Below are 16,400 nucleotides of genomic sequence, written 5' to 3' on the forward strand. Positions count from 1 at the left end.
CCTAGGCGACATGACTATGGCCTTAGGGATTTATGACGGTAATGAGATGAATGCTCCAGGTTTTTGGGAATATATTTTTACAGGAGCTAGGTATACAGGAGATTATGATTCTTTGAGTGTCTGGCGCTCTTTTTCCCAAAAGAATACTTATGTAGCAAGCCAAGAATCATACCTTAAGATCACTGATGTTCGCTATCGAATAATTCATAAATTTATAGCGAACACAATTAACCAAAGGGCATTCCTTAATACAGATAAGATTAATTATGTTGACCTTTGGTATTTAGATGCAATCAGAGATAGGGATACATTTATTAGTATACCCTACGGAGTGGCCTACTTTTTAGCCCACTTTGGTAAGGGTGCTCGAGGATCCAGTGACATGTCGGGGGGTTACTATGTCACGTGTTTGGCAGCCTGGTTCGGTCTCGACCCGAACGAATTTGACTCTCCAATCCAACCAATAGATCAACCGGTTCGTAATTTAGGATTGGAGGTGTATAGGACAGCTAAGGCTATACGTGTAAGGGGTGGGGTACGTAGTTTAAGGCAACAGGAAGTTGCTGCTCACGCACCTATGGAAGAGGATGATGAACCCGCGAGGGAAGCTAGGAGGAGACGCAGAGAGACAGATCGGGCTAGCTCGTCTCATACAGGTACTTCTGATTTCGATATGCTCCAAAATTCTTTTAACGCATTGAGTTTAGATGTACGTAACTCATATCAAAACTGGGGAGTGAGATCAGAAGACCAGTATACTGCTTTGTCTCGGCAATTGGGGGATATTAGGCATACCCAACTAGATAAGTATAATTTTCTGTCTAACATCCGATACGATCAGAGGGGTCAGGGAGCACAATTAGAGTGGGCGCATCATCAGGCATATTTATACGCGTCTAACCCGCAGAATTACGCACCCTCAGCCTATCCTTCATATCCCCCATGGCAGACACCCAATGACCCTCTACCTCCACCCTATGACCATAACGCCGCCATAGCCGCGAGTCAGGATGCATATAGGCGTTTCTACGAGGAACAACGCCTAAACGAGCAACGGCAGCAACAGCAACAGGAAGAAGGCGAACAGGGAGGCCCGTTTTGGAATCCATTTAACTAGTTCTATTCTTTAAAACATTTTTATTTTTATGGTTTGTAATAACATAATTGTATGGTGTGTATTGATACTTTTTATACTTCTTATGTTTTATTATATATTAGTAAGAAATTAGTGTGGGGCAATATTGTTTTGTACGATTGAAGTACAACCCCATGTTTTGTATGTTTTTAACATGATTTTGACAGGTACAGAAGAAAATGAAATTAGACGAAACGAAACATCGGATTACATTGTGATACAAACGTTGGATAAAATCATAGGTAAAACAATTTGAAAATCCAAATCGGTTAACAAAGGAAGTTCCAAATACTTCACACTATTTGTCATCTCAAATTTATACATTATTATCTGATTTTATGTAATGAGGGCATTACATAATCTTAAGTGTGGGGTGGGAATATATAAATTCTCGAGAACTTATAATTTGGTGATTTTTATCAAGATTTATAAAAATTTTAAACAAATATATCAAATGAATTTTTAAGGTAACTACGAGCGATTAAAGCATAGGTGTCAAAAACCGAAATTATCGTCTCAATACATTAAAAACGCATAAGTTTATTTGTTTAAAACCTATAAAAGAAAACCAAGTATAACAAGAATTTATAAAACCTTATGTTGAGAACCATATATCACATGTTTCTATGAAGTTATTGCAGATATCATTGCTTTGGAACGTATAAACCTGAATATTCCACTATTACGAGTAATAGAGGATGAATCAAGTCCATCCCGTAAGGAAGTAAAGTCTTCCAAATTGACACACTTGCTAACTTATGTTAGAAGATGTAGTCCAGAACAGCTGTAGGTTGACGAAAAATCTTGAAAAGTCATCCCTAAAATCGGCTGGAAATCCACCTAACCTCAGCATCAAACAGGGTTTTTGGTGGTCAGACTTATCCTAACCATGAGATGGATCTGTCTCGTACAATGGGGGGGCACAATGCAAATTAGCTTTTAAGACTAATGAATCTAATCCCCAGATGGATGATCTCCGTAAAGATTAACCGCATCTATGTTTGACCGCGGTCAACATACATATGCCATAACAAATTGAGGTGAGCAAACTCATGGTTCACCGATGATATTTGGACACGATATAATTTTGTTCTAAAACTTATGCTATTTTATGAATTATATTTGTGTAAAACCATTTTTTGGACATTCGGCTTCAAGTTCCATGATACTACAATCATGGGGGCGAATAGCTTGCTAATCGCCGACTGAGACTTCGGTTTTCAGTTACCCTCAACCGGAATTTGAGGTTAAAACCGGAAAACGTGTCTAGTGTAAAAACTAGCATGACATTTTATAAAATCATAAAACGTTTTCACAAGGTCCAATTTTCCCTAAGGATCCAAATTTTTAAACCCTAATCACGAGTTTCATGTTTGTTTCTGTTGTCAGAATTTCGTTTCGTGTGCGTGTGATCCAATAAATACTGTGTTGTGTAATATATTTCATATAGCGTGTGTTTCATTTCGTGTAGTGTGTGTTGTGTGATCTAATGTTCAATAATAAAGATATATATAATGTTCCGATTCTGTTCAAAGATGTAATTGCTTGAGGACAAGCAACGTTCAAGTGTGGGGTATTTTGATATTGCTCTAAACATACATATTATTTGACGCAATAACACTTATATTTCATAGGTTTTCACCATCTACAAAGACATTCAATGAGCATTTCACGAGAAAAATGACAAAAGTGGACAAGAGCTTGAAGTTTGAAGAAACGATGATAAAACGATAGTTTTAACCAAATTTATATCAAGAAACGTTTATCCGAATGAAAGTACAAGATAATTGAAGAAAAGAGTTCAAATGGAAAGTGCCAAGTCAATTTAACGTCAACACGGGATCAACATAGAACAAACGAAAAAGAAAAATAAAGAAAACTGCCATTATCTCTTACGCGAATCGTGTAAATCTACACGAAACGCGTAGTAATTTAGCCTTACGCGAATCGTGTGACCTCTACACGAAACGCGTAATGTTAGGCCGAATTTAATCATTCATCAGATAAGGGCGGCTGCTTTTTGGAGATAAAAACGCGTAATGTGACCTCTACACGAAACGCGTAATCGTTTGAAGTTAATGAAAGTGAAGATATTTTAGTAAGTTTACTCTGTTAAAATTATCGTTGTTATTATGTTTGCATATCCATATTTTTATGTTTACCCTAGCGTAATGAATAGCTAAATTTTCATAGTGTTTGCTTAGATGTAGAGCCCCTAGTGAAATGGATTGTTATCAATTGTAAAAGTTAAAATGTAACTTTAGTATTTTTAATATTGAGCCTAGTTAAAAGAACCATTATTGTGTAATTAGGTATTTAACTCTTGCCACTTAATTTATTAAATTTAAATAACGAAAGTTGTTTTTATTTACATAAATTAAGCTTCAACATTAAAATGATCTAGACGAATTTATGGATAAATTATTAACACCAATTTAGAAATAAACTTCGGTGGTTTGGGTAATATCAATAAGTACATGACAGTGAAATTATAAAAAGGGAAACCGTTATAATTTGGGTATTGGCGAAAGTCAAAACTAGGCTAGGTCTCAATTTAAATACTTGGGGAATAGTAGCTTTCTAAATAAAATCCGATGAAAATTAGATTTAATTTAGTTAGTCGTAACCTTATATTTATTCGAAAGAAAAATGTAAAGTTTATTACTAAAACATTTTAATAGGGCTTAAACTCAAAACAATCCATGGACCTAGAGGTGACACATTTAAGTAAACACTCCCATTTATCCCATTATTATTTCTTGTAAACGTATTATTATCATTATTTACGAATTATTATTTTAAAATAAAAAAAATATACATAAAAACATTTAAATTTCGTAACAGACTGTTTGTCACAGTTTATATTTCATACGCGAATCGTGTATGGTATACGCGAAACGCGTATGCCTGTAATTCAAACTGTACGACCAGATTCACACAATTCGCGTAGGTTTTAAATTATACGCGATACGCGTATAAATACACGAAACGCGTATGTACAAGACACGGCTACAGTACCAGTAGGGTTAAAATTAGGGTTTTAATTATTTAATTAGTTTAAAATTAGGGTTTTAGTTATTTTACTATTATATTTAGGTTATTACTATATAATTTATATTAGTTCTTATAAAATACTTTAATACATGTTAAATCCTAATAATTAGTGTTAATTATAATACTTTATAATTAGAAATGAGTTTACAATTAGTTAATCATTTTAATTCCTTTTAATCTGTATTAATCTTATTAAACATGTCATTTAGTTAATTTAAATAAGTTTATATTATAATTGCTCAAAACAAAATTCTAAATATATAGTTTTATTAAAAGTTATTATTTTACTAATTGCCATTTAGTAATATAATTGTCGCACCATAATTAGTATATTTTCATTTAGTTCATTTTTAAGTTAATTATTGTAATCTTGTAATTTTATTTAGTAAATTAGTTTAATTTATTTTCTTTTACTGTTATATTATAAATTCCTAATCCAAAACCCCCCTTTAATTAAGTTTGACATCAAAGACTATTAAAAACCATTAAACACTCCATCTCCCTGTGGAACGAATCGGATTTACCGACAAACTAAACTACACGGATAGGACTAGTTGCCTATATATGTGTGAAATCAACCTGAATTCAATAAAATACCACATATACAATAAATCAATTCGTGCAACAAAACAACTCAAATCTGTTCATAAATAAAGGTTACGATTCGCAACATCAATACTCCATCCGTCCGACTACAAGTATCCATTTACTTTTTGCACAAAGTTTTAAGAAATTCCACTAACTTCATTCTCCACCAATCAGAAATCTTCTTTCTCCAGAATAACTTTTTCTGATTGATTGAAATATCAAGAAGATACTTGAAATGGGACAGCCTAAAATAGAAAGGTGGATCATTATCATTATCATTATCATTTTCATTATTGTAGTAATATCGTTGTATATGTATGTAAATCAGTATTGTTATCTCATCATATTGGTGGTCAAAACAATAACTGAAGTGCTACTAGTGATGTGAGCAAAAGAAGTAAACAATTGTAATTAGTTAGATATACAATCAATTTTTTGACGAAACGTGATTTATAGTATCCGTAGCCAATCAATTAAGAGAAATTAACAACAATAAAAAAAATTCAGTCAGCTAAAGAGATATAAAGATAACTAATAGTGATCACATTACGTATTCTCACCTTATAATAGCTTTATACCATTGAGGAGAATTAGATGATTAGCATGTATCAATTATGGTAGTTAATATCATAGTACATAGCTCGGAGAAGAAGAAAAAAGCAAGCATGAATAATTGCCGCTAAAAAAATTAGGGCATAAAGACGTATCACATTAAGATTGAATAAATGAGTAAATGTGATGAGTTTATATGTTTAAAATGGGCTCATCTGATATAATCATATTTAAGTGGGTAAATATGTTATTATTAAAGCTAGAAGGGTATATATGATAAAAACCCTAAATAAATAATAAAATATTTAATTAATGTTAATGACATCATCAAGATGGCTTAGATTTTTTCCTTTTTATTTTTGATTTTTTCTTAACAAATGAAATAGCTTAATAATGACATCATCATTTTAGAATTTTAATAGAAACTATAGATAGATAGATAAATATTATTATTATTATTATTATTATTATTATTATTATTATTATTATTATTATTATTATTATTATTATTATTATTATATGGATATGGATAATAATAATAATAATAATAAACGCAATGGGCTAACACAAAGACTTGGGATATTTTTAAAAGTATATAATCTAAGAGCACGAGGTGTTCGTGTTCTTTTTTCGGTGTCCATTTCAAAGTCGAAATTGAACCTTTAAATTGATTAAAGTGAGGCGTTGTTTGGTGTCTTTTGTATAAAGTATTAGTGAGAGAAAATATGACGTGGACCAATAACAAAAAAAATTAAAAAAATCATAAACACACTGTCGATACCCCGACGGTGGTATACGGACGAGGTCGCAAAACCGATGCGAGGCAGTGTACCCCGAATCAGTTTGAGGCAAGTGTGACAAAGGTGTTGGACACTAGATGCTTTAATTAATCAATAATAACACCACAACAAATATTAAAAAATTATGCAAATCATTTTCATTTTTATAAGTATAATAAATAATAAATAATAATGTGTAAATAAATAAATATATGTATTAGAGTCATTAATAATATTATTTAGTGTATATGTTTGGTATATTTTTCACAAATTGATAATATTATATTCTCTCCATCTAGGAGTGTTCATCGGTTCGGTTTTTTGTTTTTTCGTTTATTCGGTTCGGTTTTTTCAGTTTTGAGACTTATAAAATCAAAATCGAAAACCAAACCGAACCAAACTCAAATGTAAATATCAAAACCATGACCAAAACTGAACTGAAAAACAAATATGATTTCGGTTTGGTTTCGGTTAAAACCGAAAATCACTAAAAATAAAAATCATAACCAGCATAAGCTTACATATAAAATTAGGAATAACGATTGTGGAATTAATTTAAGTATACAGGGTATATAACATGTTTATTGTTTAAAAAAATGTAATAGTACATCAAATATAATATAAATATATAAATATTATAATTATAAATATGTTTTAATATGTTATTAATTTGAATTTGATTTTTAATTCGGTTTTCGGTTAACCAAATTAAAAATTTTCAAAACCAAAAATCGAATTATAAATTCGGTTTCGGTTCGATCGATCCGAAAATCGTTTTAAAATTTCGGTTTGGTTTTTTATGGTTTGGATTCGATTCGATATTCGGTTTATTCGGTTTGAAACCCCCATCTCATATTAATTCGCCACTGGTGTTTTAGTATATATGAACAACCAGTGGGGTGTCGCTCGTGTTACGGCGAAACACGTATACTAAATTCGATTATTAAAAAGAAATTAATAAATTTAAACAATGGAAATAATTTGAACTCGGTAAAAACCTAAGGTAAAAGAAAAATCATAATTAAAATCGATTGTAAAAAAGCATAAATAAATAAAATAAATTGAACTCGTTAAAATCTAAGATGCCATTAGAGCTGGAAAAAAAATGAAAAAGAAAAAAATAAATGGCGGTATCTTTAGTAAAGTAAAATATGCCACTCGAGTCAAAAACACAAGTTCCACAATATGGCTGTATCTTAACCTCTTTTTTTTTCATCTATTTTTTTCACAAATTGCTTATTTCATCTTTCCTTTTCTGTGTTTTTTTTTTCCCTTTCTCAAATTCGTTTACCCTGAAATTACACACCTACATCTTCTATCTCATTCATCTGTTTCTTATCTGTGTTTGGATTCTCAATTGAACTTCTTTTTATTAGGTTGATATTTATCGATTTGTAAGTACTCTTGCTTAATTTTGCTTAGTATTTATTCGGGAAGGGGATTATTCAATTTTGGTTATGTATCAGGTTTCTACAATCTTAATAAAGTATTTTTTTTATAAGCGGTTTTTTACTTCATCATAATTTTTATTTTATCTTTTAAAGACACCCTAAATGTTTATCTAGATGAAATGCTTACACTAACTAATTGGAATTCGATAAAGGTTGGTCTTTTAGTATCTGTTTGTTTTGCTATGTATAGCGTATATATGTTCACCACATGTTTGTTAAAAATCCTTTATCACTCGCTCTCTATAGGTGCTTCAATTATCGATTGGTTGGTTTGATATACTTGACACCATGGACACATATGTGATATGCATAATTAAGTAGATAACATGTGCATATGGAAGGACTGGAAAACGATCAAATACTTTGATCAACCCACTGTATTGGAACTATGATTGGAATTTAACATGTGCAACAGTGTGTGCATGCGTAATCCGGTCCGAAATATATATTGAATATAAATTAAGGTTAGTGTAACATTTTTTATATATACAACAATGTTTTGCATATTAACTTTTTAGTCTTATTAATTTTAACATGTGCAGATGTCATTTATGTAAATTAGCATTGTCATGATAACGCATTCCCTTCATATTTAATAGTTCCTTTTTTCTTTTCTTTTATTTGATGCGTCGATTTGATTAAAGAGGGAATTAGAGTGATTTCGTTAAGAAAAAAGATGGTTGGAGGACCCGGGATCATGTGGTGTCAAATTGGGGGATATATGTTTTCTCAGAATAAAATGTATGGGGTAGAAAACTGGAACCAGGTTGCTTGAGCTTTTTAGTACCATATACATGTATTCCACTTCTTTTCGCTTCAGGTATAACAACTATTTCTTTTCATTTTTTCTCTTAAAAAGCTATTTTCGATGGTTATGTTTATTGAATAGATTTAAATCCGATCAAGGTGGTAACAACAACGATCCATGGAAAGCAACATTTGAACATAAAAAAGAACTTAGTTCAACAGTTCTAGAAAATATATAAGTTAATGCACAAATTGGTTATTTGAAAAGACAAAGGAAGTTAACTAGGATATACTAGAAAGGATCAAAATACTAATATTGGTGATGAGTAGCAAATGGGTTACCCATAGTCATTATATAGCTTTTCTACACATGGCATCCTCAAGAGCTCCAAGAAAAACTAGGAGATACATTTAAACACATTATTGTGACAATTTGCTCATTTAACTTTTTTTTTTTGTAAATTGTGACAGCCTACTTTCACATATGCAGGCTTCTACTTTGATTGGGCAATCGTTTCCAACATACTACTCTAATAATATGGAAGAAGATAACATTGCTTATAACAGTGTGAGTCATTAGGTAATAAACGTTATCTATATTGTCATTTAGTCGAATGAGGTTAAGTGCATATTGATCAATATAATGTGGGCTGTTATTTTATTTGTTTATGTTGCTAACCGTTTGTTGATATTTTTATGATTATATTTGTTCAGTTTATCGAATAATAACATTTATAGTACATCAAATGAATACATTAGCATTTAAGGTTATAAACACACTTAACCGTTTGTTGCATCAAATGAATAACATATATATGCATTTCACTTTTTGTTGCAATTGTTTATGTTCATGTGCATAATGAATAAGATTTGTAGTTTGCATTTGCTTCATAATAGTGGTTTGTTTGTATAAGAATTCAGTTAATGTAATTCGTTGCTCTATAATGCTACTCTTGGTTTTGTCTATTTTTCTTAGATACTATTGGTGTTGCGTTGCTGTTCTACTACTACCTATTGCTATTGCTTACTACTAATACGGCTTCTTCAATAAGATCTGTTTGAATTTTTATTACTTTACTTTTATAGTTATTGCAGATATGAAAAACATCAGCTGTGATCCAGATGGGTTACAATAGACCTGCTATTGGGTCGTCTTCAGGTAATTCCAGTGTCTTGTAATCAACTGGTGTTCATTTTGGTTTCTGTTCTTTTGTTACAGATCAAACTAATGTTAAATTTGGGTTATGTACTTTGTTTGTAATGTTAAATTCAGTACTGTTTTATAATTAGTAGAATACTTTGGAACTACTGTGTTTTAGATATTTTGTTTACTATCAGTATTATATGTTGTATGATCTTGAAATAATTTCAGTTGTAGTTGTATATGATGTATTATGATGTAATTTTAATTGTAATAAACATTTCGTGATCATTTGTACATAATCTGTACCATGAGAACTGTGGTTTGAAGGCTGTAATGCTACCTGTCATCCACTTTGCTGTATATACTCATATATTTATATATAAATATCTGGTGGAACGGACGAAATGACGATGAACATGGAGAAGGAAGGGAAAGAATCACCGAAGGGTTCAAGATTAAAGCCATGATGGAATGTACGGGGTGAATGATCGGGTTTGATAGACTCGGGAGATAAATATCTCTTAACAAGTTGCTAATGGATAATATCAATGCTAGATATACGGATTTTTTGGAAACCTCTATAACAAAGTTGATTAAAATCTTAACGGGAATTGTCCAAATTTTAACATGAATTGTCAATGTAAGGTATTTATATCCATAATTTTATGATTTTAAAAATGTGTAAACGGATAGATCATCGAATTCGACTCTTATAACTCCTTTTTATAATATTAAGACACAAAAAATTCATCTTTGTTATTAAACAATCAACGTTCCTAATTGCTTACAATGATATGACTTACATATCAAATGTCTTACTATGTTTCGATCTAATACGACATTCACAAACAAATGTCCTATGATAGTATATTTAATGTGACTTTTAAATAAGGTGTCCTATTAAATTAACATGTAATGTGACATCAAACCGTTAAATGTCTTATAAAGTCTCATTAATGAGTCACTATTAAAGTGTCCTGTGAAATCATATGATAATTAAGACCCAAAAAACTAATAGTGTATTAATATTTACAATGATAGAACATAAGTATGACATGTCCTATTAGCTTAAGAAATGATACGACTAAAACAAATAAATGTCCTATGATACTATATTTAATATGACTTTTATATAAGGTATCCTGTTAAAATAACACATAATGCGACACTACACTGTTAAATGTCTTATAAAGTACCATTTTATGATTCATAATTAAAGTGTCCTATGAAATCATATGATAATTACGACCCTAAAAACTAAAAGTGTCCTAAAAATTGTCAATGATACGACATAAGTATTACATGTCGTATTTGCTAAATATATAATATGACTAGGACAAATAAATGTCCTATTATAGTTTATTTCATATGACTTTAATATAAGGTGTCTTATTAAATTAACACATAATACGACACTAAACCGTTAAATTTCTTATAAAGTACAATTTTATGATTCAGGATTAAAGTGTCATATGAAATCATATGATAATTATGACCCAAAACTAAAAGTGTCCTAAAAATTGACAATGATACGACATAAGTATTACATGTCATATTAGCTAAATATATAATACGACTAGGACAAATAAATGTCCTATGATAGTTTATTTTTTATGACTTCTATATAAAGTGTCCTATTGAATTAACACATAATGCGACACTAAACCATTAAATATCTTATAGCGAAACATTTGATGATTCACAATTAAAGTCTCCTATCAAATCATATGATAATTATGACCTCAAAAACTAAAAATGTCCTATTAAAGAATTTAAGTGTCCTATTATATCTACTATAGTACGACTCACACAAATAAATGTCTTATAAAGAGTATCTTTCATATGCCCGTCATATCATGTGTCCTATTACTCTACCAAATAATATGACACACACATTTAAATGTCTTATAAAGTCCTTTTATATGGTACACAATTTAAATATCCTATTATATCATATTAACTATTATGATAATTCAGACCCCAATAACTAATTCGTTCTAATAACATACATTTATAGGACATATGTAAAAAATGTCCTATTATGCTACAATATAATAAGACTCTCGGAAATAAATGGCCTCTAAACGTATATTTTATATGACTTTCATAACAAATGTCCTATTACATAAACACATAATGAGACATTAATGAATAAAGGCCTTATAAGCTCCTCTATTAGGATCCACTTTCTAAGTGTCCTATGAAAATATTTGATAATAGGACACAAAAAAATAATGTGTCCTAGAAAAGAGCTCTTTAGGACCCCACTCTAAAAGAGTATATCATAATGTGACCCTAAATATCGTCTTGTCCTATCTAAGTAGCTTTTACGACCTTATTTTACTAGGTCCCAGGAAAAAAGGTCCTATAAGTGCACTTTTATTGTAGTGGAAGGCATGTGTAACATAGGAATGGACTTACAATTAATACACCGAAGTGTTGCCATAAACAGTTATGTAACACATTAAATAAACAGGAAAATGCATTAATTTCAAACGAAATTAAACCAATCCATGGCACATCGCACTTACAAATTTGTGGTGATCAGTCACAAACTAAAAAGTAAAAAACATTGAAAATGAAAAACATCAAGTTGCAAAGTTCCAAGTATTCTAAGCATAGAATTTCTTAAGATTGGTTGCGTGCCATGTGCGTGGCACGAACTTGCAATCATGCGTCTTCAAGTTGTACGCTCCGTTGCCCAGAACTTCGACAACCACATACAGACCTTCCCAGTTAGGTCCCAATTTTCCAGTATCTTTAACCCGACTAGTAATGTTATTATGCCACACATAATCGTCGGGACGGAAAGTACGTTCCTTTACACGTTTGTTATAGTACTTGGCAATTTTCTGTTTGTTAGACGCTTCCCTGATGGCGGCAATTTCATGCCTCTCTTCCAAGAGATCCAAATTTTCTTTCAAGTTAATAACATTGGACTCATCATTGAATTCTAAAACGCGTTGGGTAGGAATGGCGATTTTCGCTGGTATTACCGCTTCAGAGCCATAAACAAGGCTGAAAGGCTTTTCTCTGTTACTGCCTTTAGGTGTGGTCCGAAATGCCCACAAGACTTGCAGGAGCTCATCAGCCCATCCTTTCTTATCCATGTCCAACCTTGCCCTAATCCCCGCAACGATGTCTCTGTTGGTAACTTCGACTTGCCTGTTTGCTTGTGGATGGGCAACAGAACTAAAAGTTTGTTTGATATTCAACCCGTCGCACCAGGAGCAAAACGACATACTATCTCTTCCCAGACAAAGTTCACAATTTGTTTTCCCGTTATGCTTTTCAATGGTTTGGCTTCAACCCACTTGCTAAATAAATCAATTGCAACGACCAAGCGTTTTCCGTCTGGGAAAGGTCCTACCAAATCAATTGCCCATTTATAGAAGGGCCAAGCAGACGTGAGGGTATTAACTTATGCGACGGCATGTGAATTTGCGGAGTGTGACGTTGGCACGAAGCACAAGCTTTAATGATTTCTTTTGTGTCGCGGTCCAAAAATACCCCAACCGCATTATCTTTCCTACAACGGTCCTAAACCCTGCATGCATACCACAGGTCCCCTCGTGTACCTCCCTTACGATTATTTCCGCCTCATTCAGACCAACACATCTTAATAGCGGTACGGTAAAGGATTTCTTGAACAGGATATCATCCCCTAGTGTGTACGAAGGTGCTTTCATACGAATTTTTCTCGCCGCCACCCCATCAATTGGTAGCGTATCGTGCTTAAGATACATAATGATTGGACTCATCCATGTAACGACCTCCTCCACGGTGGCAACTTCCTGTAATACGTTACGTTACAAGAAAGTTAGTATATGCCAGTGTTCGTTGTGTTTTAAATTAATTATGCGTATAGCGTATTTGTTATCGAAGCACGTTAATACCTGTACCACGTCAGTGGATTTTTGACTTAGGACCTCCACCCTAACTTCTTTGGTGAAGTGACTGAACACGCTTGTTGCAAGTTTACTGAGTGCGTCGGCCTTTTTGTTCATAGACCGAGGTACTTGCGTGATTGAGAAAAGTTCAAATTTGTTGGCCATTTCTTCTGCCAATTTTAGATACTTTTGCATAGCGGGATCCCTAGCCTCAAACGTCCCGTTCATTTAATTCTATACGAGCTGAGAATCAACTGAGACTTTCAAGGCCTTTATACCCATCTTTTCAGCCATCCTTAAACCATACAAAAGCGCCTCGTATTCAGCTTCATTATTGGAGGCGGGGAACTCGAAACACAATGCTTAAGTGTGTTCCTCCCCCTCGAGACTTATCAAAATTAGTCCTGCGCCTGCGCCGTCAGAACTTGACGCTCTGTTAGTAAATAGTTCCCACGTAACGGTATTGGGCACGTCTTCAACGGTCGACTTTGATGGCGCGGAGCATATAAATTTGACCATAAAATTTGCCATGATCTGGCCTTTAACAGTGATACGGGGGGCGTAATTGATTTCATGTTCGCCGAGTTCAATTGCCCACTTGGCTAACCTGCCAGAAACCTCCGGTTTGCTTATCACCTTCATAAAAAATTTGTTAGAAGAAATTCCTCCACAATGCTCTGGCCTCAATCGTCGTACCGTACCTGTTTGATAGGCGAATTAGTTAGCACCAGCATCGGGTGCGCTTGGAAGTACCGTCTCAACCGCCTCGCGGTGTGGACTAATGCAAATATAAGTTTCTCAATCGGTTTGTAATTGACTTCACCGTGTTGCAGCACTTTGCTAACAAAATAAACTGGCATATGTGTGCCACCTCGCTTCGCGATGAGTACCGATATGATCGCTTCGGCCCCCTCCGTCAGATAAATTTTCAAAGTTTCTCCTGAAAGCTTGATACGTTAGCGTCAAGAGATTCATTTTCACAAAAGAACTTGTAAAAAATAACTTGAAACTACTACTTTACCCGGTACCGGGGTGATTAGTGTCAACAACGTCCTGATTAGAGCCTTCATCTCCTGAAAGGCCTGTTATGCTTCAGGTGTCCAATTAAAGTTCCAGCCGACGCTTTCTTTCAGCACTTTGAAGGAGGGTAATGATCTTTCTGCTGCCTTTGACAAGAATCTAGACAGCGCCGCCAGCTTGCCGTTTAAGCTTTGTACCTCTTTTTTCGTTCTTGGCGCTGCCATTTCGTCAACGGCTTGGATTTTCTTGGGGTTTGCCCTGATGCCGCGTGTCGTAACAACGTGTCCCAAGAATTTCCATTCTTCGAATTCGAAACTACGCTTCTCTGGATTTAGCTTCATGTTAATTCTTCGTAACGAGCCGAACGTTTCCTGAATGTCCTTCTAATGATCCACTTAGGTATGGCTTTTGATCACGATTTCATCCACGTATGCTTCAACATTTTGACCAATCTGTTCTTTGAATGCGGCGTCTATTACCCTTTGATACGTCGCGCCTGCATTTTTCAACCCAAAAGACATCTTTTTGTAACAAAAGATACCCTGATCAGTATGGAACGCAGTTTTGTCTTCGTCGCGTTCTACCATTTGGATCTGGTGATAACCTTTATAAGCATCGAGGAAACACTTGAAATGAAATTCGGCCAATGACTCCACCTTCCAGTCAATTTCTGGCAACGGATAATAGTCCTTGGGACAAGATTTATTGATATCTTTGAAGTCTACACACATCCTCCATGATCCGTTTGCCTTTTTGACCAGTACCGAATTAGCAACCCACGTCTGATACTTGACTTCCCTCAATATATCAGCTTGCACAAATTTCTCCACTTCATTTTTGAGGAAAACGCTGCGTTCCGGCGCAATATCTCATTTCTTCTGTCGTACCAGAGTCAAGATGGGATTGGCGTTTAAACGGTGTTCCGCGACACTACGCGGCACCCCGGTCATGTATGATTCCTTCCATACAAACACGTCTGCGTTGTTTTCTAAAAGTTCACATAACACACCTTTTGTTTCGTTGGACAATGTGTTCCCAATCTGTATAACTTTTTCAGGAAAAGAGTGGTTGATAATAACGTTTCCCCCTATTTAATCGGCACCACCTGCTACTGCGGTTGTTCAACTTGACCTATAATCGGTGTCCGGTCCGAGAAAACGGTTGCAACGCCCAGCGGGGTTGGGAATTTCATCATTCCATGCACGGTGGATACAATTGCACCAAACTCGCGAAGCACTTCCCGTCCTATGATGATTTTATATTTCGAATGACTTCTGACAATCACGAAATTCAGAGCCACCGTTCGAAGCTTTTCATTTTCTTCTAACGTAACGTCAATATCTACCCGACCAAGGGGTCAGGTAGTTTCACCTGTAAATCCAGCGATGGTATGAAGTTGCGGCTTCAACCTAACCTGTACGTCTTGAGGTAGTTGCAAGAAACAGTTCTCGTACAACACATCAACTGCGCTGCTCGTGTCAACATAAATTCTGGAAACCTTGCAGTGTCCCACCGTTGCAGTTATCGTAACGGGAAGGTCAGTAGGACAGACCCGTCAGATAGCGGGGAACGTAATAGGGGCACATGCCCATTCTTCCAACACTTTTGCTTTTCGAATGTGGCAAGAGTGCCACATCTGTATCATGTGAATATGTTTCTTAGGGGCCTTTTCTTTTCCCTGTTGCTAAGCGAATTTTTTTGTTCCGGGAGCATTGACACGTGATAGTTTTAGGTGGTCAAATTCTCCAAGTTTTAATCGTTCGATTATCACTTTCTTAAGTTCCCTACAGTCGTTAACGTCATGACCTTTATCTTCATGAAAAATGCGCCATTTGTTTTCGTCGACAGTAAACCGCGGCTGCATTGGTTTTGGAGGCGGGAAATGCTTGTTGATAGTGCTCCAAATGAACATATATTTAGTCGCAATATCATTCCAATATGTAAAGTTTTTAGTTGTAATTATTATATTTTTAAGTTGTAATCGTTTAAATAAATAAATGTGAAGACGAGGCACGAAGATTAAAGAATTAAAGAAAAAGT

General features: G+C 34.0%; 2 protein-coding genes across 2 annotated transcripts; both read right to left on the reverse strand.

Annotated features, from left to right (window-relative positions):
• Positions 1-12,062: 12,062 nt before the first annotated feature.
• Positions 12,063-12,692, reverse strand: LOC139860412 (uncharacterized). Its single transcript, XM_071849172.1, has one exon. The coding sequence runs from the start codon at positions 12,690-12,692 to the stop codon at positions 12,063-12,065; it is 630 nt and encodes a 209-aa protein (XP_071705273.1).
• A 174-nt stretch (positions 12,693-12,866) lies between these two features.
• On the reverse strand, positions 12,867-13,568 carry LOC139860413 (uncharacterized). The gene is made up of 2 exons (XM_071849173.1): positions 13,347-13,568; positions 12,867-13,244 (listed from the first exon to the last, which is right to left on the reverse strand). Exons 1-2 carry the CDS (start codon positions 13,566-13,568, stop codon positions 12,867-12,869), a joined length of 600 nt encoding a protein of 199 aa, XP_071705274.1.
• Between the last annotated feature and the right edge of the window lie 2,832 nt (positions 13,569-16,400).

Source organism: Rutidosis leptorrhynchoides, chromosome 7 (assembly GCF_046630445.1).
Source record: "Rutidosis leptorrhynchoides isolate AG116_Rl617_1_P2 chromosome 7, CSIRO_AGI_Rlap_v1, whole genome shotgun sequence".
In the NCBI taxonomy this organism is placed as follows: Eukaryota; Viridiplantae; Streptophyta; class Magnoliopsida; order Asterales; family Asteraceae; genus Rutidosis; species Rutidosis leptorrhynchoides.